The sequence below is a fragment of the Seriola dumerili genome, unplaced genomic scaffold (genome assembly GCF_002260705.1).
Source record: "Seriola dumerili isolate Sdu_G_001 unplaced genomic scaffold, Sdu_1.0 BDQW01000025.1, whole genome shotgun sequence".
Classification (NCBI taxonomy): Eukaryota; Metazoa; Chordata; class Actinopteri; order Carangiformes; family Carangidae; genus Seriola; species Seriola dumerili.
Genome location: NW_019174280.1, coordinates 4,666,844 through 4,692,560, shown reverse-complemented (window position 1 = coordinate 4,692,560; position 25,717 = coordinate 4,666,844). Strand labels below are relative to the sequence as shown.

At 38.8% G+C, this 25,717-nt stretch overlaps 3 protein-coding genes across 4 annotated transcripts in view; 1 reads left to right on the top strand and 2 right to left on the bottom strand.

Annotated features, from left to right (window-relative positions):
- LOC111237872 (exostosin-1-like) overlaps positions 1–25,717 on the top strand; it is a 265,691-nt gene that overhangs the window by 98,324 nt on the left and 141,650 nt on the right. The gene's annotated exons all lie outside the window — the stretch shown is intronic.
- LOC111237879 (major prion protein-like) lies at positions 17,113–18,564 on the bottom strand. Its single transcript, XM_022767180.1, has 4 exons — positions 18,456–18,564; positions 18,228–18,328; positions 17,711–17,726; positions 17,113–17,552 (listed from the first exon to the last, which is right to left on the bottom strand). Exons 2-4 carry the CDS (start codon positions 18,325–18,327, stop codon positions 17,354–17,356), a joined length of 315 nt encoding a protein of 104 aa, XP_022622901.1. The 5' UTR covers position 18,328; positions 18,456–18,564; the 3' UTR covers positions 17,113–17,353.
- On the bottom strand, positions 20,234–21,518 carry LOC111237887 (dicentracin-like). 2 transcript variants are annotated; one of them, XM_022767202.1, is made up of 4 exons: positions 21,458–21,518; positions 21,079–21,218; positions 20,843–20,876; positions 20,234–20,593 (listed from the first exon to the last, which is right to left on the bottom strand). In XM_022767202.1, the coding sequence occupies exons 2-4, from the start codon at positions 21,215–21,217 to the stop codon at positions 20,533–20,535; spliced, it is 234 nt and encodes a 77-aa protein (XP_022622923.1). In that variant the 5' UTR covers position 21,218; positions 21,458–21,518; the 3' UTR covers positions 20,234–20,532. The 2 variants fall into 2 exon arrangements, with proteins under 2 accessions (XP_022622923.1, XP_022622913.1); XM_022767192.1 differs by having other exon boundaries at positions 20,237–20,599.

The window sequence follows — 25,717 nt, the reverse complement described above, 5'->3', positions numbered from 1 at the left end:
CAGGTAATACTGTTGATAAAAGGAGAGCCGCACTTGATTCCCTGAAAAGATCTGATTGGTCCGTTGTTTCTCCAACCAGCAGAAATAACCTTTAACAGCCACAACACCAGACCTATCGCTGAACAAACTATGAAACAACTATGCAGCGATTCAGACGTCTAGAACCAGCTGAGGTGGAAATCAGATGTTAAAAGAATAGAAATAGCCAGGCTAGCTGTTTCACCACTGTTTCCAGTCTTTGTGCTAAGCTAAACTAATTGGCCAACTGTACTGTACTGTGCTTCATATTTAACGTACAGACATAAGAGTAGTGTCAATCTACTTATCTAACTCTGAGCCACAAAAAGAACATTTTTGAAAGAATATCAACAACCTTGTACTTTAATCAAACGGCAACCTCCGAGGCTGAAAAATGAAGCCAACATGGAAGTACCTGCAGGTCCTCCAATGGCTCCAACAGTGAGTCAACCACCATAGACTCCCATGTTAAAATTGCCCGACTTTACAGCAGAAATAAACATGTTTTACAGCCTGGTACAAAAAACTATTTTGGTATGTGTAGCTAATTTCCTCCTTTGTGACAACTGCACAGGGGGTGAATTTTTATGTAACTCCCATGTTTGTCCCGTGTCATGTGCTGCTCATTTATTTTGATTTCTAAAACAGTGAAAAAAAAAGTTCATCTTCAGGTATCCGTATCCCTGTGAGCGTCTCCTCAGAATACAACATAGGTGGAACAGGGATTGGAAAAGATTATAGTTTGTCTTTTCTGTCGTCTCTTTCTCCTCCTGCCTCATTCCTAATTCTTGTCATTTTCCTCAGGAATCCCTTATAGTCTTTTCATTCATCTTCTATATGTCACCTGCCAGTTCCATCAGTCTTTATCTTTCAGCTGCGTAATCTCATTTCTTTTTTTCTTTTTTTATCCCATTCTCTTTCGGGTTTCTTGCTGTTTTTTCATGTCTGAACTCTTGGATCTTAGAGGCTGCTGGTGACAGTTGTCTCATTTGTTCTTCCGTCGCTGTCTCTTCTGAGCAACATACACATGTCACGCACTACACACTTTATACAGATGGAGAATAAAGACAACATGCATGCATGTCACATGCTTTCTCAGCGTGATTTAACATTGGCTGACATACTGCAGAGCGGAGGCTCGGATGGAAAATGTAAGCAGGAAAAGGAAAATGAGAAAGAAGGTTCATGTTAAAGTGATAGTTGGAGGGACTGATTGATAGTCGGATACACAACTCTACTGCAGCAACTTCGATATTTGTACTGATAAAACAAAAAGGATATAACGTGTTCATTAGTGAGCTTTAGAGGTGCTGGTGTTGGGATTTTGTGATCAGAGCCGGGCTAGCTGTTTCCCCTTTTCAAGTCTTTGTGCTAAGATTTATTAAGCAGTATTTCGTAGCATAATTCCTTTAAATTCTGGCTGAAAGTGATGCTGTGTTTTATTGATGGCATTGTGGAGTCCAGTTTTCTGGTCAGTGACTGGAGCTGTTTTGCATTTACCTAACCCCTGACTCTGGAGGGGGAGACGCAGTCTAGAGTTGGACTTGTTCTTAGTAATTCAGGGCAAAAATTTCCAGATAATCCAGAGGCTGTTGTCATGTTTGTTTGGTGGTTGAGGGAGGAAAAAAAAACATGGACGAAAGAGAAAGTTAGTGGTTCTAACGCTGTTGCAGATTCTGGGAACATATTTGTGCTTCAGTGAATCATTCATGGAGGAGATGCTCAACTTGATGCATGCTTGTGGCACCGTAATAATCTGTGCCAATATGATCTGTGTACATGTGTGTGTGTGTGTGTGTGTGTGTGTGTGTGTGTGTGTGTGTGTGTGTGTGTGTGAGATGAACAAGCTTCCCTTGCGATCAGGTGGAGATGACAGGCTTTCCGCCCCTCTCAAGAGGATTAGGGTTAATCTAATAAACACTTCACAGGCACATCACACATTGGATATACCTCATGGGGTTGTGTGTGTGTATGTGTGTGTGAGTGTGTGAGTGCGTGTGTGTGTTTGAGAGAGACTGATCGACAAGCTATTTTCATCCAGTTGTTGTTATACACATTTTCATTTGAGTAGAAAAACTGGACATATGGAAAAAAAAAAAAAAAAAATTGTAAAAGAAAAGTTTTTCTACTTTACTGAGGTGGGTGAGTCGGTCTATCGATAAAAGCAAAATGTGATGAGGTGCAATCGAAAGAGAGTTAGCAAACAAATCATGATGTACCGTCCATTGCTGTGGAGAACCAAAAAAATAGTGACCAACGAAAACATCAGATCTCTTAATTATGCCATCTCGTCGCATCTTCTTCTTCTGCAGTGGTTAAGTGGAAGTCATTTTAATGGATGGAAACTCAACTACAGAGGGAGGGAGAAATAAGGAAATAAGAGAATGATATAAAGAATTGTCACTTGTAAATTATTGATTATCAGTTACTGTGCGTCCTTGTGATTATTATTGTATTTCCTTTAGTTCTTGTAGAAATTCACCAGCTCTTTCTTGGACCACTGAGCATACCCTTGGGGCTTTTTTTTTATAAATTCTCAGTAGGACCGCTGAAGTTTTAGAGGACAGTTGACTCTTTGTTGACTCTTATGGGAGGGAAATTTAACAAAAGATTCGTATAAAACTCACCATAAAGATCCTGTGCTCTGTTTCATGGATGCCCTGAAGCTATATCTTTTTGATAAAAAACATTCTGGCATCTGTGCAGCCCTTTACATTCTTGCAATATTCTCCTTCTTTGTTTATGTCTTAAAGGTCCATATTTTACACTGTTGATCAATAAGAAGATACATTTGTGGTTTTAAGAATCAAAACCCAGTTCAATGTAGTTTTTCTCCTCTCTCAGGCTTCTCTTTGGAGCTCTAGTAAGAAAACAGGTGAGTGATCAAATAGAAATATAGCAGATTTCAGGTAAACACTCCAGAAAATCCTGGGCTGGGCGGAGCTTCGGGCATGGCTTAGAGCAGTGACTGCTTTTTTGTGACATCACAAAGTTCCAGAAGTCCTGACGGCTGGTTTTAAGGCTAAATTTCTGAATACAGGCTGTGTGCATTTCTCTGTGGACTGAGGCTTTGATACTTTCACAGTATTAATATAGAACCTAAACCTGCTTTATAATCAAACAGCACATGGACATCTGCCTTTATACAACATGGGACCCTTAACATAATAACATATATCATAGTAATGACCTATCTGTAGTAAATGCCCTCAAGCATTGATGATATGTTATCCTCAAGACCCATTTACACCTTGTATAAATATTTTAAGCGCACGTAACGATGCTATCTGAATGCTAATGGCGCTACCTCTCCAGCAGTGAGAGGTAATTGGAATCTTTGCTGTATTTGGAGCATCATTTCAGAGTTGTTATGGAGCGGTTGTGTGGAAGCATGCTGATTATTTCAATCAGCCTTTTCAAACCTTAAAAGAAATACCATCCAGTGAAGTGTGATATTACTGGGCTTGTCCTTGGCTTTGATATGAGAAAAGAAAAACACAGTTTCAAACATGTAACTTCATGTGTGCTGGCTTTGAGCAGACTCAACCAGGGCAGGTGAAAATGCAAACTGTCAAGAGCAACCGCATATTTGAAAGCAAGCTGGTAAAGAACAAGCACAGGGGAGAATACATTGCTAAGTAGAGAAGAGAGGCTTTGTGTGTATTTAAGTAGAATAAAGAGACGGCCTCAATTTAGGTCTTTACTGTTGTTACTGAAATCAGTGAACTGAAAACCCAGTGGCATCTCACTCACTGTATTGTTGAATTTGTCTGTGAAGAACAACGACGTCCTCAAAAAAAAAAAAAAAAAAAAAAGGCTTTGTCATCCGTCTTCATTCATCTCGCTCTGGCTCATGTTAGTGTTCAATTATCTCTTCGTAGTTTGTCTTCATTCTACTTGAGGAAATTTAAAGGATGGAGAGGGAGAGAGAGAGAGAGGGGAAGAGAGAGAGGATGACGTTGACTGAGCGATGATAAATAGGAAACAGGAGTGGAAAGAAGTGGTTACAGATGCAATGAGGGAGTAAAGTGAGGAGGACAGAGTGTGGGCAGAAAAAAAAAAAAAAAACAGATGAGGCACTGAAAACATCAAACCTGTCTTTCCACTGTACTGTTTCACAGGAAAAGTGCTGTTTGTATGATGGACTAAAAATACCACATATCATAAATAAGGTACACAGGCCTACGTACAGTCTAGCTGTGTAGGGCTTTTCACCCATTAAAACCGGATGCGACGTCTTCATGCCCCCCCCCCTCCCCCTTTACGACTGGATGGGGAAATGTGTTTCTTTTCTTTTTTTTTTTTTGGCGGTTTTGGCCGCAAAAAAAAGTTTTATCTTTAAAAGTCTCAGTTCAGACAATGGCAGATTACAGCAGTTACCTGGATAAAAACAAGAGGATTCAGACACCCGCTTCAAGCTGCTAAGCTGCTCAGGGTGAGACATGTCGGACGTAAAGATTCACCTGATGCAACGCTGTCACGGCAACCCACAATTCTGCTTCATTACAACTTCTTTTGGTTGGTTTGGTTATGTTTTCTCTCAGTGATAAGCTTATTCACTCCAAGTTAACACCTGAGATGTGGTAACTGCTGAAAAGGAGTTGATTATTTTACCCATAAAGATTAGTTCATTAGTCTAAAGTCTGCTGCTAAAAATGAAATCCAAGCTGTATTGACAGACTATTTGAAGTAGTTCGCCTTGTGGTCAGCAGATTGCCTATTTCATGACCTATCAGTAAACTAAGCCAGGAGATAAAATGGAGGACAGTGGTGAGCAAAGCCGTACTGATCAGATAATCATGACACCGACGCCTCTGAGAAGCAGTGCGGTGAAGTATCGGGCTTCTTCACCGTCGATGGAAAACTCTACCTACAAAGGTAAGGCTGTTTGCTGCCTCGAGGCAGCGTCTGAGATGAAGGATGACAGTTGTGAGTGAAATGTGGTGAAGTCTTTGGTTGTAAATTCAAAACCGTGGTCCCAGATCTGTGAGTCACGTCCGCTGACGACTGTTACGGAGCCGAATGATGTTTTGGTTTCAAATTTGTTTGAACTCGACTTCTTGGAAAAAAAAGTGACGGCTCTGGCAGCTGCGCACCGCAAAAAAAAAAAAATCTAATCGCATAGCAGATCCATTGGTTTTACAGTTAAGTAGTTTGTGCACCACAGCAGCTTTCTGCTGTCTGTAATGGAGGGTTCAGGTGTAGCAGCGTACTAGAGTTACCATCTACAGCGTAGAACAGGAGGAACATGGAGATGACATTTCCCTGTGGCCTGTCTGCCCTCGACGGACACTGTTTCGCTCCGATCAGCAGATCAAGACCTGATCACTTTACATAGGGCTGCATTGTAACTACTGTAACTACACACACACACACACACACACACACACACACACACACACACACCCCTCTATAGCTGTGTTCAGGTCAGAAGCAGATATGCTGGAGTCTGCTGCCCATCATAGCTGCATTGATTTCCTTTCTCCTGCGTCAGGCTGTCTTGTCAACAGACTCCTCCAAGCATGGAAGATGAATTATTCACAGGACAGCTCTGCCAGGATCTGTAAATAAATACTTAACTAATATTGGCCCCCACAACCCACAGGTCTCCGCACACTGTGGGGGTGGGGGGTGTTGACGAGGAGAAGAAGAAGAAGAAGAAGAAGAAGAAGAGAGCAAAATAAAATCTGCTAAATACAAGTTTTCGTTGTGTTAAGTGTTTAATAGCTGGCTTATTAGTGGTGATCCCTCACCTCACACATAGGATTTCATCGGGGTGTTAATTCGTTCATTAAATCCCAACCTCTGGCAATTACCGTTTTAGGATTTTGCAAGTAAAATTAGATGTAAATTTTAAACAAACAAAGGCAAATTGGTTTGAATTATTATTTTATTGGCTGGATTTTTGGGGTTAAATGTGATTAGTTAATGCTCTTCCAATTATTTTAGCTTAAAAAAAAAAATATTATGTTACCTGAATTCTGTTCGATGAATTTCTTGGCTGTATTTGGAGGAGCTTTTGAATGTGAACTTTGATTATTATTGCATTACAATTTATTTTTACCATTTAAAGAAGTCAAATGATAACATGTTTTTTCTCACAGCTGAAGCTCAAATCAGTGTTTTTTCTGGACCATATGGAGCAAAGTGTGAAAAAGAACAAAAACAGAAGTGACAAACATAGTTGTTCCACAGGTTTTCATCTGACAGATGGTTAGACATCACTTCCACAGTTATGTATATCAAATAATAATAAAAAAAAAAGGCATTTTGTGATGCCAAGTCAAGGAAACAGCAAGAAAATAGCCTCACTTAACTGTCTGTGGAGTAGCTCTAATTACACTAATGGATACTGTCTGAAATATATCTCTGCCTATTTTTAGATGGGTCTACAGTAAAATCCTCTCACTGGGGTTATGTGCAGCAAACCTCCAGATAAAATCTGGACCAGAGTAAGGATGTCACGATACAAGAAATGAGGTTTTGGTACCAATACCAATTAAATTTCATGGTTCTGGATTCCACAGTTCAATATCGCAGCAAAAAAAAACTGAAAACAACAGAGGCTGCTGCAGACACAATGTGCCTAACATACATACACACACCTCCATATAATGTGCGCGTGCAGTAGTTCAAATAAACAAGGTGACTGACCAGTGGCGTGAAAATATTCATTCAAAGTCAAACATTATATTGACAGCCTGAACGGTAATGACTGCAGCCCGCTGTGAGCACCCAGCTTGTGTGAACATTGTGTGTCGAGCTATGCTGCAACAGATCTCAGCTGTCGCAATTCACTAACAGTAACATTTCAGGACATGAAAATGCTGACGACATCAATATAAAGTTAACCAATGAAAGTCACTCACCCCGACTTCTGTGTTCAGATCTGGGTGCCTGTCTTCGAGCTGCTTGATCAGTTTGAGGTGTCTCCTCCGTTCATTTGCACTGCTCTGTGGCGTGGTTTGCATACTTGCTTTTGGTTGTCTATAACTTGTCACTGATGACCTGAGTCAAATACAAAGTATCTCCGTATTTGCACCTGTCGCTGCACCCCCCAGATGGCTGCTGCCATCCCACGTGTTGTTGTTAGTGTTTAGTGTACCTACCTCCCTCTTCTCTTCAAGTTCGATGTCGAACACGTTTGGGGGTTATTATTTTGCCCTCGTCGGTCCTGGAAGAATCACACCTCCAGCACCTACGACATCTACAGTACTGTTAAAAAAAACCCCCCAAAAAAGACAAGTATGGTCCGAATTTCAGCATCTCTCTGTGCTGACGTATCGTTTCTTGTGACGTCTTGTAATACTCTAATATCATACTTTGCTTTAGCTTGAAAGGATCATCCTGTCCGACCTTTGATGTCTTCACACGGGCAGATATTGTTGAATAAAGCATGTTGCTTGGATGCATCACAACAAGTATCCCTGTGTTTGCACCAGTAGCTATGTTGCCAGCTCAAAGCATAGGCACTCTCCCATTTAGAGACGGCACTCTGAAAACGTCAAGCCAGAGTGTCAGATACCCATGATGTCCTTTTTAGGCCTCTGACCATTTTCTCCCTTCATTCTGCGCATCTTTCTGCACTTGTATATATTGTCTCACTCAACTGTATGTACACAGATCCTCCACACAGCAGTGAACAAAGTTTTACACTCTGCCACACTGAATTTTTAAATACCTTCATTACTTTATTTCGTTACTACTTTTAAAAGCATCATATGATATGTAGGTCACCGGAGATCCCTTCAGTTCGGCAGTAGACTCCCTCCTGAGTAGCTTTTAATGGAGTGGGGTAAATGAACGAGTGAGATTGTTTTAATTTAACAAGGGGGCGGTCATGTTATGACTGCCACGCTTCATAGGTTTAATCCCGCGGTGTGAAGTAGCAGGTCTTAACCCCGATTTAGCGACTGTCTCTCATTTTTATGAGCTTTTGATTAAAACATCTGCCATGTGACGTTTGCTGCACGTAATGAGGTTTGTAATAAGATCAGGCTGCATGACACCGGGATCAGAGCTTTTCCTGTTACCAAGCTTCTTTCCTCTGTTAGTCTTTGTTCATCTGACAGTCTGTCCTCTCTCTGTATGGATTTTTGTGGCTTGACAGAGGAAAAGGAGTCAGTCTTGTCCTTTCTCTCGGCTCAGTGTGTCTCTCTTACTGTTGTGCTCTCGCACTTCGACATTTAAATGGGGCCATTTAAAAGAAGCTGAGCAGAAATTCTTGGTAATACTGTTTTACTCTGTTTGAACTATTGTCTTGTGCATGTGTGTATCTGCTTGTGTGTCTTGCGGTCTTCTTCTGTTTGTTCAGTATGTCAGGGCTACAACTAACAATAATCTTCATTAATCTCTTTGTCTAACTCAGTGGTTCCCAACCTGTGGGCCGCGAAGCTGTTTCAAGTGGGCCGACAAATCATTTGCAAATCTGAACAATTTTGGTGAAAAGATTTTATTTCATTATTTTTTTTAGGATTCATTTTTGATTCTAAAAAATAAAAATGTAAATAATGTTTTTAATTGTTTTAAAACATAATGATCTTTAAAAAGAAAAAAAAAATGATGGAAAAACATTAATAATGTTTTTTTCAATGTTCAATTGTTATCATTGAAATTTAAAATGCTCTGAGAACGTATTATGTGGCCTCCGTGTTGTTATGGGTTGGATGTGGTTTGTGGGCCATGAGGCGGAAAAGGTTGAGAACCACTGGTCTAAATATGTTGTCGAAAGAAATCACAAAATCCATAAATACAGAATGATACGACGCTCACTTAGTCCAACGAACAATAGAAATCCTAAAGATATTTAGTTTAAAGTGATATAAAACAGAGATCAGCTCTATCTCAGGTTTTAGAGGCTGAAATTTTCAAGTGCTCAGTATTTTTACTTGATAAATGATTTAAAAAGCGAATTTATCGTTGCTAATTTTTCTGTTCATTTACTTAAGCAACAATTGATTCAGCAGTATTTTAGAGTTTCCAAGGCTGTTGTTAAGTCCTAATGTCATTGTGGTGTCCATGCTTTTGTTTTATTCAATGGAACTTTATACTCTGGTTGCATTTTTATATTCCAAGTCATTTTCCCTCAGTTGCATCCAGTGTAAAACACTGGAGAACTGCAGCTTTTGCTGTTGCACTGCTGGTGTGTTGGTGGTAAATACACATAAAAATGCACATACACATGAAGCTATACACAGCTCTCTGATGGCTCCTCACTGGGTCATGTATGGAGCTGACAGCTGAGAATGGCAGAGTTGTGCTCTGGCCTCCTGCAGAGATATTATGGAGCTCAGTCAAACCAGAGAGCAGAATCAAAACCTTCTTTCAACTTTTAATGGATTTACTCAGCGGGTGAGGGGGTGGGAGGGGGTGGGGGGCAGTGTGTGTGTGTGTGTGTGTGTTTATATATGTATGTCTCTGGTAATTTGAGGCTTTTTGAGGATGGACATAACACAGCACTGCAAGAATGAGTCTATTTGTCAGTGGACTTAATATTGCCACCACTTTTGCCACAGTGCATCAAACACCTGTCAGCATAAGTTTGTTTGCTGTGCATGAATATTTACTCAAAAAGCAATAATGCAAAAGCAAAATGCAGCTTGAAGTTGTGTCCTGTAGATATTCCCTTGCTTTGTTCATTTAACGTAGCCTACTTGTTTCAAACAGGAAATTTGTGTTCTCTATCTAATAACATTAAACCAGCTGCAAGAAACGTGGGTGTAAACGGGTCCATCTTATCTTTTGAGGATTTACACAAGGTTGTCCATACTTTGAGTTTGATTTCTGTAACGCCCTCTACACAGGTATTACTCAGACTTCCTTCCATCTCCCTCAGTAGGTTCAAAATTCTGCTTCTAGCATCATCACAGGCTCAAGAACACAAGATCATATTGTAACAATCCTTGCCTCCCTGCATCTGCTTCCTCTTCATTTTCACATTGATTTCAGAATTTTATTGTTGACTTCCAAGGCTTTCCACAATCTGACCCCTAACTATATCCACGATCTACTAACCCTAAATGAGTTTGACGCCATCTCATATCAGTCGATAGTGGATTTCTTGTCGTTCCCAGAGCCTGATTGGTGACCAAGGGCTATCGTGCTTTTTGTGCAGTCCAGTCCAGTTTGTTTTATTGTTGTTTTATCGTTCTTTAACTTTGTTGAGAAAGGTGCTACACAAATAAAGCTTATTATTACCGTTATTATGTTATTATAAAAGCAAATAGTAAAGTGTGGGTTTTTTATTCCAGTCTTAGGGCAGCGGAATAACAGAAAATTTGAAAGGCCATGAAGTTATTTTGATAAGTTTATTGATATCCACTGTGTATATCTGCCTATCTTCCTGCCTGTTTTCCTGTCTGTGTTTAATATGTCAGGCTCAGCTGTCTAGCTGTCAAACCGTCTATTTCTCTGCCGTTGGGTGTCGAGGCGAGCGAGGAGCAGAAAAATGAGAGCGAGCAAACGAGGGTGAGAAACAATGACTGAAGGAGAAAGACGAGGGAGAGTGAGGGGGAGGGTGGGGGGCAGAGAGAGAGAGAGAGTGAGTGAGTGAGTGAGAGAGAACAGTAATAGCTCCTGGGGATTGTATCCACATTCGACCACTACTGGGGAGATTGGTGACATCCACCATATTGATCAATGCATTTAACACCGACACACAAATACACACACGCACACGCAAACACATCCATGCTGGTAGAGTACAACATGATCCCATAGCCTCACACCCACTTTAAACATGGTAAGCTTTGTTGTTCCTCTGTTCCTCTTTCCCTCGTCCTCATCTTCCTCACATCTTTTATCTTTCCATATTTTTCTTTGGGACAGATCTTCACTTTCCACATTCACTGTTTCTGTCATTTATGTTCTTTATGATCTTTATGGTTTATGATCTGTAAACCATCTTTTCTGGATTAAATCAAATAAATGTGCATTTAGTTAAACTGTACACAAGTCAAGCGTGACTGTTTTTTATCCAGTGGGCACAGGATGACATTTCCAAACTATTGTCATTTTGTTGGTAGTGTTGAATCTTATCAGTAGACATCTGGTTGTTTACACACAGCAGCAGGACATTCAGTGTATTAATAAAGTGAAGTTTTAAAATCTTGATCTTGTTTTGGGTGTTTAGGGGTTAATTACTTTTGTTGGAGTGAGTTAGAGAGGAGGGGGAGAGGACAGAGGGAAAAAGAATGAAAAAGGGGAGAGATAACTGGAGTGATTGCGCTGTTGTGTCTCTGTCCTAAAGCTTTTATGATTGATGACATATTTGTCCCCTTCTTTTCGTGTTTGCCCTGTCTGGCTGCTCACAGCAGGCTTGTATTAAAAGGCCACTCCAGGACAGGGGGAAAAAAAAGAAATAGACTTTTTTTTTTTTTTTTTTTAAGATTCCTTCCCTACCATTACATTTTCATAAGTTTTCCTTCTCCATCACGATTTAAAAATTTTGAATTTGGCTTGTTTAAATGCAGGATTTTGAAAAAATAATTCAACATTATTTTCAGTTGATTAATCTGTTATTTTCTCAATAAATAGATGGGGAAAAAAAAATAGCTATTTTACATTTGCAGTGGACCGGCACTCCAAACCCCAAAGAATAGTAGCATCAATCCTTAGATTTGATAAGATGGAAAATAGAAAAATGCCTTAAACCATTCATTTTCCTTCAGTAAACCAGTTCGATTAATCAAGTCGACTTTCATGCAAAAGAAGGTTTGTCATACAACGTTCAACAGTCTTTTAATATGTTTGTTCCGCCTTTATTTTTATAGGTAGATTTCTAAGTATTCATTTGTAATTCAATTTCAATTCAATTTATTTATTTTTTTTTATGAAGAGTGGATGACTTCTGCTGTGGCTTTATGTTTTAATTGCTTATTACGCTGTGCAGGATTGTCCCTCTTGAAAAACGCTTGAACAGCATCCTTTAAATGAAGAAGACTGTGTCTGTGGAGGGTTTTTGAAAACCACATGATTATTATTATTATTATTATTATTATTATTACACCTGATCTTCGCCTGCTGGGTCAACAGCTTATGAATGGCGCGAGTCTGTAATGTGAGTAAGTGAAGTGGGAGCCACCTGACTCTCCGATGCGGCGGAATTCATATTGACTGAACTGTCACTGAGACGTACAGACCTCTCATGCATTTGATATGCAGATGTCAGGATCCACACTGACTACTCGACTGTCTCTCTCCTCCCTGCTTTGGTGAACCCTCCTCATGTATTAATAACGTGTCGATAAAGAGCTCTCCCATTACACCCACACCCATCTTTAACCTTGCTACTCATCTGTGTTTGTGTGTGTCTGCCCTCTGTCATAGCTCTTCTATTATTTACCACGCGTCTCTGTCTGGGAAGGACTTGTGTGTGTGAGGCCAGCAATTGCCTTTAGGTAAACAACCACTGCCAATGACACAGGTGACCCTCAGACACACACACACACACACACACACACACACATTTCTTTCTAACCTCATCCCTCCTCTGACCACATCACATTTCCGATCAATATGTTTTAAGCGAAGCCCCTAAACAAACTTTGCTTGCCGGGTCGGTGTGTGTTTGTCTTATTTTATGGGGGATGCAGGTGTCAATTTCAGTGTCGCTCCATGATGCCCTTTAAGTTGTCTTCAGGCGACAGTGAAAGAGAGCCATCATCCCTATCTTTGACACCTCAGCCTGCACGGGCTCCTCTCTCTGAAGCCATGTTAGCTGGTGTGGGATTGGATAGAAGGGTTTACTGACATACAAAAAGCTGGGATGGTAGAGTAATTTTAGAGCTAATTATTTGATTTAACAAGTAATAATGTCTAAATAATATGATGGAGCTTCGGCATTGCCAAAGATGCACCCCCATTGGTGGGATACAGAAACACCAGCAGCACTCCACAGAGATTTTAGCATCTTTCAGCTCATTGTTTTGGTTTTACAGCCTGCAGCCTCACTGTTTTGGCCTGTCCGGACTACACAGCACACTAGTTTTTTTTTTGTTTGTTTGTTTTTTTTTTTTTACATTTTGTGAAACTGGCACTATAAAAAATGTGCTTAAAGGTCCCACTTTGTATAAAGGTAGATGTCCATGTCTGTTTTGATCATAAAGCAGGTCTAGGTTCTATATCCATACTGTGAAAGTATCAAAGCGCTCAGTCCACAGAGAAATGCACACAGCCTGTATTCACAAACTGAGCCTTAAAACCAGCCGTCATGACTTCTGTAACTTTGTGATGCTCCAAGTCCCGCCCACCTGGACCCACCATCCAAACCTTGCAGGATTTGGTTTCTCTGAGTGTTTACCTGAAATCTAGAGCTCTAGAGAGAAGCCTGACAGGAGATTTTAAACTACATAGAGATGGTTTTTGTTACTTAAAACTACAAATTTATCTTCTTATGGATCAACACTTCAAATAAAACCCTGGAAACATGTAAAATATGGGACCTTTAATTAGCTATTATAAGTTTCTTTGTGATGTACCAACAACTATCACTGGATTTCCTCTCATATGGAAGAAAACTTAAAAATCTGCTGATTCTCAGTCAAATTCTGGAGGGTCGTTTTTCTGTGATTTCTAAAACTTTATTGTCTGCTGCTCTCTTTCAATACCAGAGACAGACAGAAAGAAAGAAAATCCCCATTCAGAACCAGATATAAAGTGGTCTTCCTGTAAAGAGGTTCTGCATTATCGGACATAATTATCTGCTTAAATTCTCTCATTGAGGCAACAGAAGAAATTACATTTTCTTATTTCTTTGCTATTAAGTTTATAGTCACAGATATATTATGAATTCATACATTTCATACAGGGTCATTGTCCTATTTTCTTGCATTATTCCACGGTAAAGCACAATTTTCTTTTTTTTTTTTACCACTTAGCATGTCCTATTTTGCTTTCACTTCCTCTCTTAAGAGTTGAGAGCAACGTCTTTTGCTGTGGTCCTGTAGCCTCCACAATTTATAAAGAGAATCTATGAAGTATAGAAAAACAAAAACAATTATATATATTTCGCACACAACCCACAGGAGTGGTGATATAAAGACATTATTAATATTAAAGATGACATTTCCTGGCGTTGTGTCGCTGGAGAGATTGGCTCTTCAGTTTCAGAATCAAGTGACATAACAACCACAAAACTTCTGTAACCAGGACAGAACTTCATTCAGTTTATACGCCATGTAATATATGTTTAATATTTCATTCAGTCCCACTGACACATCATAAGGTTCGCCACTGTGCTGTTGTAGCAATGTGTTATCAGCTTAAAACTGTTAATAAAAAAAAAAAGATTGTGACTTCTGAGAGGGTGAACACACACAGCCTAAAGTGACATAAGTGGGCAGGCTCATATTTTTATGCTATGTATCAAAGAATATGACTTGCAAATAATCTGACATTGGTTTGTTTAGCTGTTTCTGGACAAAGCTACACACTTGTGTTTCAGTTTTAGAGAACCTTTAAAAGCTCAATGTCGCAGATAATATGAATCATCCTGGAAGATACCGAGTATTTTAGCTGCACAACATTACCCACACCTTATTTTACAAATGCACAGATATTGTAGTCATATACATTTTTTAAAACATTGTAATGATCTTGCAAAAACTACGCATTAACTGTAGATCTAGGTTTTGCAGAATCATCCATTATCAGTGTTTGGAGATGTGGTTGGTGAAGTAATGTCTCATCTCGGTGGCCTCTTGTCTCACTTAAAGCACTACATCAATAAAGATTCAGACCAGCTAAGTTTCTGTAAAGGAAAGAAGTCGCCCCCTGTTTGTTTATTTATTTATTTTCATTTTGTGAGGACAAAAATAAAAGCATCAGAGGACGACAGGGCGACCTGGCTGTTTTAACCAACAAGAAGCTGCTTACTTTAAACACAGCTGAACATATATTATCTTTGAGAGGAGGCTCTGAGCCTCTCTTCTGATTGACTGTTTTCTGAGTGATCGAATAGAAATATAGCAGATTTCAGGTAAACGCTCAGATAAACCAAATCCTGCAAGATTTGGAAGGTTTGGAGGTTGGTCCAGGTGGGTGGGGCTTGGCTGAGAGCAGTGACTGTTTTGTTGTGACATCACAAAGTTCCAGAAGTCCTGACGGCTGGTTTCAAGGCTCAGTTTCTGAATACAGGCTGTGTGCGTTTCTCTGTGGACTGAGCGCTTTGATTCTTTCACAGTATGGATACATAACCTAGACCTGCTTTATAAGCAACACAGACATGGAAATCTCTTTATATAATATGGGACCTTTAACAGTGAAAATGGTTCTCTCACATTGTTATAGATACTATTTAGCATCATCGTATTAGTCATTGTGTTTTGCAATGTCACGTATGTATGTCATGTATGTAAGTTCTAACCTCAAAATATAACAGTTTTTCAATCAGGAAGTGATTCCACTCTATTAACATCTGTTTGGAAACTGTAAATGTAAATTCTTCCAATAGCTCCAGGATTTCTTTAAGGATTTGGTCATGTCAATGACTTATATCTTACCCCAACATTAAATGTTATCACCTCCAAAACACATACTGACCAAAGAGAAATAGAATTCTTATCTTTTTCCAGAGCCCAAGTTGATATTTGGGTGCTTTTTATTTTCATTTTTCTTCAGTAATTTGCTACATAATCATCCTGTGTGTAATCCCCTCAAATACATAAGTGCTTTCTTCAGCTACATAAGAAGCACAGATACAATCCTGAGCACACTCAAATCCTCAGTTTTTCCAGGTGTTTTAATTATGCTCTCTCTCAAGTCTATCAACATGCGATAGCAAATTAACACAATAAATGTTGATACCATGAAAAAAAAAGAAAAGAAAAGATGTTTAAAAAGTAGGAGATGCACTTTTTAGCTTTGAGACAGTGGTCTTGGTGTTGCAGTCACATCTTGTCAACAGTGACAAAACACAGAGGGACACAAGAGGATAATGTCCTGAAGCTTCTGTATGTTATCTTTTATCGAAACGAATAAAAGTATTAAGACAATAATTAATTGATAAATAATTAGTAATGTATCATATTGCCACAAACACACTATTGTTTGCCACAGGTTGATTTGTTGGAGGTTTTATAGTGAAAAATCCTCCAGATGTTTGTGTCACCTATAATAGTCCTGCACTGTCCAACACAGAAGTTGAGAAGCAACTCCTGTCAGAACTGATGGCACAATCGACCTTTAATCACACAACAAAGGAGACGCCCAGGTGGAGCGGTGTTCCTTTTTTGGACCCATTTCTCTCTGTAATAAAGAGTTAAACAGCAACTGAACCCGTAAATGACAACATTAAAGTTTAGGTAGAAGGACTTAATGAAAACTCAGCTCAACTCCAGTGCCACTCCAATACCACTGCACTCTTTTTATGCCTCCACACCAACGACAGCCAAGGCCAGAGGCATATTTTTTTCAGGTTGTCCATCTGTCCCATTCTCATGAAGGCAATATCTCAATAACACCTTGAGGGAATTTCTTCAGATTCAGCACAAACATTTATTTGGACTCAACGAAGAACTGATTAGATTTGGTTGTTTAAAGGTCAAAGTTCAAAGGTCACACTGTCCTCACAAAACACGTTTTTTGGCCATAACTCACAAATTCATTCACTTATTACGGCACAATTGAACTCAAATGTCTATAAAGATAAAATGAAGTGATGACATTTCATATCCATAAGGTCAAAGGTCGGGACTTTTGTGTGAAATCATAATGTTCTGCAAAAACCCTTCTGGCCATTATTAAACACTGTAACTCAGGAAGTGGAGATTGTGACAATATTTCTTGCAACTTGGCTGGTTGATGGAGATATACAACTGTGAGTGTAATACTAGTTTCTTTTTATTTAAAATCTGTAGAGCTCAAGGTTTAGAATTTATTGAAATAAATTGTATGTGAGGTGTTGTAAGGCGGGGTAATGTCATCACTGTGTAACTCATTCTTTAATGACAAAAAACAATTTAACGTGGATCTCTTACATCACGGCTGATACCCAATCCATTTAATAAGGTCAGTTCTAATACAACGTCAATACCAAGCTAGTGTATTGAATTTGTGCATCATTTATATTCACTCGAGTTAAAACACCATGTTCAGTTTTTACTTTTTGTATTGCAGTTTTATTCATCAGGGCAGTTAATAGCAAGCCATTTCACATTTTTTAAAACCACTGGAAGCTGTGACAACACTCCCTAAATGATCTTTACATGATTAAAGAAATGTGACACAACTCGTTTGTTTGTTGATCCATTTGTTTTTTAATTGCAAAGCGTTGCATTGAAGTTGCATTGATTCTTGTGCCAGTCCATAGTTGAAAATAGCACATCTCCATGAACTTTCAACCATAATAATCTGCTGCTTGACCATAGCCTTGACCATTGACTTGACCGTAGCCTTGCCCATTGACTTGACCGTAGCCTTGCCCATTGACTTGACCATAGCCTTGACCATTGATTTGACCATAGTCTTTACCATTGGCTTGACCAATGGCTTGACCAATGGCTTGACCAATGACTCCACCAAATGTCTTTCCAAATCTATGGGAAGTAAGGAATCAAGATACAGATTTGAGTTTGTCAGATTCACCAAGTGCTCTTAATGTATACATCATATATTTTTGTTTAATCTTCAGTTGGTGTTGTTTTTTTTAATACTGTACTTACTATTGTTAAAAGTAGCAATTAAGAGTACTTACGTTTTGGAATACCGGCCTGTGAAACAGACAAGGAGATAAAAATGAAATAACATCAAAACAGCATAATAGTCATTATTATGTCATTACTAAGGATTATTTAGTAATGTTTAAAATAATGGTTTAAAATAATAAGTCCTCATATTTAGCACTCAGTATATAAATATTTAAAAATGTATTAATATTAATGCAAACAACAACAACAAACAAAAAATATAAAACGTCAATTTCTCTCTTTTGGTTTCTTTTTTTTCTTAAAGGAGAACACAGGAGAAGTGGTGTATGGAGCTGAAAAATATGCTGTAGCCAAGGATATGTTACCAACTAGTAAAGCAGGGAACCACCCGGGGGTCCCAGACTTCCAGCCAAACTCTCATAGCCAAATTATTATTGACAACTTTTGCAAAAAAAATTGATTTTAAGGCAACATCTCGCTTTGTTCACAACTGACTGTAGCCTGTTTACACCGACTGTGTTTCAACTTATTCAAGTTGAAACTAAATATGGTGAGATTATTTACCTTTTCCTTTCATTGCCTTTCCGATTTTTTTTAAAAAACTCCTGGGTTCAGCCATGAGGACGACCAGCGTCAACACCAGAAAGATCATCACATACCGCATCCTGAAAAACAAAAAATACACAGTATCTTATTGGTCATATCCAGTCATGATGTACATCCAGGGCCAATTGTCATCACATATCCCAAAGACTTTGCATTTATTAGTGAAGATGAAATTGTGCGTCTTACCTTTCAACAGATTGACTGTCAGAGACAGAAGACTATTGTCGAAGACAGAAGAGAGTAGTGCGAGATCTCCAGGTGATGAGAAACTCTGAGTCTAATGGTTGTGGAGCACCTTTCTTTTTTATAAGGGCAGGGATGAATTTCTCAACCAACTCCAATACTTTGTCATTTTGTGTTTCTCATTGTATGTTGCAATATCAAGTTGTGTAGGCGGAAGTTGTTGACCTAATCTCAACTTGTGTTATGACTCAGCTCGATGATCCAACCAAACAAGTATGAGGTAAACTAAAACGTAAACATGGTTTTCCGATGTATTTTGCACTGTAATTTGAAGAGGCCAGACTTCAGGCAGCCAGAGCAGAAGTGGTGCATTCAAATGCACCAAAACAGACTAATGACTAATAACGACTGTCAATCACACGCCTAAGGAGACGGCCAGGTGGAGCAGCCTTATTTGTTTCTCTGTGTGATAAGACAGAGCTAAACGGCTAAACAATCGGGTATCCCTTCTCTCCAGAGTGGGAGAGACCCGCAGCCTGGCTTTTTTTTTTTCCATTTTTATTTATTTATTATTTACTATCTTTCTTTCAAGCACTGGCCAGTGTTTGAGAGAAATTTACCTTATCAGCAAAATGTTATGAAACCAGTATGAACAAGATATTTGAGAAAACTAGAGGGAAACATGAAATGAAAAACACAGCATTGGGTAATGGTGCTAAAAGTGCCTTGGGTGAATAAGATTCTTCACATTGTCACTGTCACTCACTGTGGCGTGTGTCGCTGTTGGATTTCAGTCTTGGTCATTTGTGAAACATCTTAGACTACATGCTCTTGAGCCACCTGGATGAAATACTGTAGATTACAAGAACAGGCACATATGGGAAACATATGGGTCTTCTTCTACAGCTAAATTGCTGTACTTGGCCTCTGCTCTTTTTTTCACCCAGAAACATCAAATCAGAATGTCACTGATTCCCCATCTATGTAAACAGAACTTTTTTTTTTTTAGCATTCTGCCAACCAAGTCATCTAATTTTAAACATCACCATACAGTATGTCTCAGGCTGACGATGACACTGTGGCCTGACAGCGGCCTGAAACACACATTCTGAACAACAAGCTTTCTCCTGTAGCTCATTCCATATAAAGTATGTGTCATCCTGCACCATGTCCTTAAAGTGTATGGGTAATATCAGTTTGCAGATCGCTAATTATCTAGTCATGTAAAAAAAAAACATTAACGTTGTATAATTAGATCTTTTCTGCGTACAGTGTTGGCACCTACTAACAGCACTCGACTTAATTTCGTTGTACCTGTTTGGGCGGGACACTTTACCCCGTTATTATACTTATACGTTGAGTTTACTGACATCATGTAAGTCGCAGTGTAGCTTCACCCAATTTACACCTGACTCTAATTATTCATTAGTAATTGTAGATACTGGTCTAGATGTCTAGAGCCTTTGAGAGAATGTCATCTGTGCTAGAACTACCACGATTCATTTATTAGTCTGTTGATAGAAAATTCTTTGGAAACTGTTTTGACAATTGATTACTATAATTTTAAGTCATTATAAAGCAGCAGTTATTAGTTCCAGTTTCTCAAATATAAGAATTAGCCGCTTTTCCTGCTCTTACATTTTAGTATATTGAATATCTTTGACCTTTGGACCGTTGGCCATACAAAAGAAGACATTTTACATCACCTTGGGCTCTTGGGAAATATAATGGACAACAACACTTAAACTCAGAAACACAATGGAAGAGGAATTATTTTTAATAGTAATAACAACAATACACACTTTAAATGAACTTATTTACTTAAATAATACCACAAAGCAGCATTGGCATTTTTGTTTTGCAGTTTTATTCATAGGAACGCAAAATCAAGCATTGATTAAACATTGATCAAGCAACATTTTTCCAAATCATTTCAAGCTGTGCTAAAAAAAATCACTGCATCTCAAGCCCTTTATTCAAACACAAGACCACTGTTTTGCACTCTTGAGTTTCCTGATCCATTTGTTTGTGGCATTGCAAAGCAGAAAGTTGTAGCTCAAACTCTTTAAAGTGAACAGGTTCACTTCCCATAAGACGGCTGATTTTGGTCATAATCGTATTGCTGGTTCTGCTGTGCACTTCTGTACCTAGTTAGAGGAGGGAATTAAGGTTAGAGCTGAAAGTAGTAGTAGTAGTAAAAGTAGTTAATCTGTATATAATCTAAATAATGGTTAACTATAGCACCAATTAAGATGCACATTTGATTTAGTTTGAACTTGATTCAGTAGGTGTTTCTTATTAAGTTTGTTAAAAGGTTTTATAAGCTTGAGACTGTCATGCAGGTTTTTACTAATTTCTAACTACTAAAAATACTCATCAGGCGTTCTCACCTCATCGCAGCCATTTTGCGTGCGTTTCTGTGTGCTAAAAAAGCAAAGAGATAAAAAAAAAAAAAAAAAAAAATTACCGGACATGAAAAAAAAATCAGTACTTAACAAATGCAGCTGCTAATAAAAGATTTGGTAAAACGCAGAATTCAGCCAACTTATATGTAGTTGATTAGTGCAGTGAGTGGACAAATCGTATATATTTGTTGACACATCTTGTGCATTCAGTTATGATTTACCTCTCCATCCCGCCTTGGCACCTCTGAATGCGGCCTTGGCACCTGACCATATGGTTTTCAGGTGTTTAAAGAAACACTCCCCAGGTTCAGCCATGAGGACGACCAGCGACAACACAAGAAAGATCATAACAAACTTCATCCTGTAAAACAGCAGTGTAACACATTTAGAGTCTGGTTTATAACATTATAACTGCTGCCCATTTGTACTCCATGCCATCAGTTACTCTAGATAAGTAATATCTTGTCTTAACTGTGACAGATCTCTTCATTCACTTCATTATTTCATCAATTTCTTCATCAATTTATCTAAATCATCATCACATAAACTGTTATTTTTGCATTAAATAAATAAAACATAAATACAATGTATATTGTTTACCTGTCCTCAGATTGATAGTCAGAGTTAATAGATGTGTCAGAGAGGGCAGTTGTGAGCTCTACAGCTGATATGAGATTGAACTATAGTGATAAACTTTGCCTTTCAGTGGGTGGGGCTGAAGTGAGTTCCTCAGTACCCATGTGGCATTTAGCAGAATTGTTGTCTTTTACTGCATTTTCTCATGCCCAGTAGGTGTTAATCTGAATTCAGTTTCTATTCTCACAAGGGCGAGTTCTTCAAGTTGTGAGAAAATGGTTAGACTCAAATTTGCATAAACAGAAGAAAATGTTATGTAATTTATGGCTAGATGTAGCAGAATAGTAATTAGGACAGTCTAGACACGTAGCTCACACTTCAGCAAAATTTGATTGTGAAACAACTGTGGAAATACCTGGACATTCCTGATGATTTGGCGCGTGAACTTTCCAACACGATGAACCTCTAACCACACACTCATCAGTGATGTCAGTCCAGGTGTTTTCAGTCAGGTCTTCATTTTCTCAAACTCCTGTCAGCAGCTCATATGTCTTTACCTATGTTAGCTCAAAGAATGTCATTAACACTGACCAAAAATACAGAGAACTCGGTTGAGCGGGCCATGGGCCTGGGGCTTGACCTTACTGACCCCACTCACTACTACTGTTTATGTTTGGATTATTTTAAGCACACTTACTATTTTAAACTCTTTTTCACCAGCTGAGCTGTACCTGTTTGTCATCTACTCTGAGTTTTTCGTTTTTACCGACTGTGTTGTGTTTGCACCGACGCTTGTACGTAAATGAAGTAATTTTGAGTTTGGGTTGAGTTTGAAATGCTTCCTTTCTTTGAGTTCAGACTTTGGAAACTCTTGAGTTGACACAGTTTATGATAAACCATCAGAGAAATTATAGTCTAACCTACACACAAAAAAAGAATATCATTCACGGGCATCAAAAAACGGGGGAGCATTTCCGTGTTTTGTACAGATTAAACAAAAGATATGCAGTATACGTTGTTAATTGATGAACTGGTAAATGGATTTTGTTCCCATTTGAAGGAGCCATTACCTTCTGTTTCCTGTCTTTGTGCTAAGCTAATGCTAACTCACTGCAAGCAGTAGCTTCATAGAGTGCTATCGGTCTGTTCATCTTAACTGTATTTTCCAAAATTAGGAAATATGTATTTTTCCTAAACACTGATGCTCCATGCAAACAGGTGTTAGCATACTCAGGACTGTGTGCATTTGCAAAGACTTGGGTGACTATAGTTTTTAGGGTGAAACATCCCAAACTTTAATGTTTCTTTTTAGGACTTTTTCACAGAAGACATTTTTTGAAACATCCATGTAAGAAAAGCACAGGTATAAATAATGAATTAACTCCATTTAGCTGCTTCAGTTTCAGAGTACTGGTATTAATGTCATTAGTCACACCTGTACTTTTACTACTATGACAAGTCAAAATGCCTGCTGGGGGGGGAGGCCTCTCAGTAACAGCATGCAATTCCCTGCATAGCTCTGCCCAGCCTGCCCATACTAGTGCTTAGTGCATGACTGACCGATGTAGCCCGTTTGCAGTGGGCTGTCAAACCATCACAATCATCCAACAGTCATTCGGTGCTACACATGCTGGATATGTTTGTGGCTTACCTCTCTAGCTGCTCTTTGCACCCCTCCGTGAGGCTTTGAAGCTTCTGACGAACACACTGCCCAAGTTCAGCCATGAGGACAACCTGTATCAGCACACAAACACCCAAACACACTTCATCCTGAAAACAAACAAACAAACAAACAAACAAACGAGAAACGTCACACATCTTGTCATCGACTTTATTCATTCAGCCATCTTTATAACACATGTACTGTAACTGCCAGTTGTCATCACAGATTTTAAAGTTAAGTAAAGACAGAAGAGGAAACATTTACTTCTTACTTTCCCACTAAGTCAGCAGTTGAGAGACCTACAGATGATGACGCCTGTCAAGTTCGTGTGTCTTTATAAAACCAGGATTTAATCCATGTTGTCACTGTTTGTTTGTCTGGTATTCGGTAGAATTGTGTTCTGCAGGTAGATGATGATGTGTTTATCTGATGTCACCTCTGTAAGTTTAAGTTTTTCAAGCTTTGAGACTCAATTTAGTCGAATATGTTTGTGGGACATCCTAAAACAGAACACAATGTTTAATGAATTTGAAGAACAATGTAGCCTTAAAAAAAAATCAGTGAATGTCTAGTTTTTCCACTCGGGAATATCTGATTTATTGTTGGTTAAGAAATGTCTGTGTATTAGGTCATCAGTATTGAGAGTATATTGCCCCTCTGCAGTAAATTGAGCTGCAGCTAATGAACTGTACAACAACCATTTGATAGAAATGTGCATTAATGTCACATATTGTTGGACTTTCACATCTATATCAAGCAGCCTGAAGTGGCTGTTAAATCTTTTTGAAGATAAAACAGTGAGGTGAAACTGACAACATCCTCATTGTGGTCTTAATTTTTTTTTTTTTTCCCAACTTTCAAGTTTGTGACATAACAATAGAACATATGTTGGAATTAAAACTAAAAACAACAATTTGATGATCTGCTCATTTCCAACTGCACTGAAACAAATTAGAAAAAAAATCCCATGTCTGGATTTGTGTCTTGAGCCTGATCACACAACTGTACAATCAGCTCCAATGAACAGGAACACATTAATGAAGAGTCATGGAAAACAGCTGGAGGGATCCTGTTGTTGAGTGAGTTTGCAGATGATCTCTTGAGTAAAACACAAATGTATGTTGCGAGAGTTCGGCCAAATATTTCTTTTATGTGACTTTTACTGTGTAATTTTCTTTTCTTCACCATCCAACCCATTGAACTTTTTTTTCTTTGTCTTTTCTCGTGTTCCTCTGACACTTTTGCATTAATAGATACATTGCATTTCTCTGTTTTTTACCGTGAACTTCAATAACCTTCCCTGTAATCAAATGTGCTGTGCAAATAGCACATTTGTCATAATTTTGACATAAAGTGGGAAGCATTCACCTAACATTAAACATCAATATGCGCCTGGTAAGCCTTCATACTTCAGTAGGTCTTACATGGGGATAAGAAGCCGGCGAGTGAAGCCTTCCTGCTCTGTTGTCTTCTGGTGTTGCGTGAAAGAAATAGAAACAAACGCAGTGTTCCCTTCCGCAGTAAATATCAGGCGGCGGTTATTCATCACAGTTGACGCAGGCATGCTTTTGCACAATTTGTGGAATACTGAGTCAGAGGGGGAATGTTGGAAAATCTGGCTTCAAATAATGTGACATGAATAGCCACCTATACTTGAGTCATTCAACCAAAGCATAAAAATATAGCTAAATATGTCTAACTAGTCTGAGTGTAGCACAAAGAAGCCGTGAGAGTGCTCTCCACATGCTGTCACACCATCCTGAAATATAAAGGAAGACGGCAGAGGGGCTCATCTTAATGTCAAGTCATTGTTATTGTGCAAGAACATTTTATCAGCGATCAACACATTGATGCTGATGAATGTTTTGACACGTAACACCTAGAGAGACACCCATGGAAAGAGGTAGTAATGGTTCATTCGGAGCTACGGTGCGCTGTCGTTCTTTTCTTCAATCAGAGTTGCGCAAGAAAATGTTTCAACCAGTCCGAGGGAGGAAACACAGCAGTTGGTGACAATAAATCATGCTACACTCACAAAATGTTTACGAAGAAAAAATTAAATGTATGTCAGTGTCATGCTTTGTTAAATGTGTCTTCAGGGCTTCATCAGCCAATCAGCCATGGATGTGTTTCTTGAAGAACAAAGTTAAACAAGTTTATTTCACGTCTTTAAAGTCTTTGTTTTTCAGTATCCCATTGTACCTACAACTTCTTTCAGTAAAGTCTTTAAAAGCACTTCTTTGCCACATTGTAGGAGCTTTGTTGATTAAAAACATCTGCTTTCACTCCGGTTTGTTTAACTTCTTTGCCATACAAACCTTAAAGTGTTTTTCTAATTAGTTCATGAGTTTCAGTTCAAGTCAAAGTTTGAGCCAAATTTTGAAGCAATTCCCTCCAGGCGTGACTGAGATATCGCGTTCAACAGGCCGGAAACGTGTTTTGTCAGAGGTCACGAGGTCATAGTGATCTTCATCTTTGAATGCCAAAGTCGCAAAATTTTGTGGAAGTTGTTGAGATCACATTCAATAGGCCATGTTTTGTGACCTTTGACCTTTGACCTTTTCCCTTGAGGCATCACTGAGATATCACCACAGCTGTTATAGTGTCCCACAGTCCAAGCT

Coding starts and splice junctions, on each gene's coding strand:
- LOC111237879 (XM_022767180.1), bottom strand. CDS start 18,327: ATGCGGTATGTGATGATCTTTCTGGTGTTGACGCTGGTCGTCCTCATG.
- LOC111237887 (XM_022767192.1), bottom strand. CDS start 21,217: ATGAAGTTTGTTATGATCTTTCTTGTGTTGTCGCTGGTCGTCCTCATG. Junction 20,877..21,078: donor TGCCAAGGCGGGATGGAGAG/GTAAATCATAAC, acceptor TTGCTTTTTTAG/CACACAGAAACGCACGCAAA. Junction 20,600..20,842: donor CGCAAAATGGCTGCGATGAG/GTGAGAACGCCT, acceptor TCCTCTAACTAG/GTACAGAAGTGCACAGCAGA.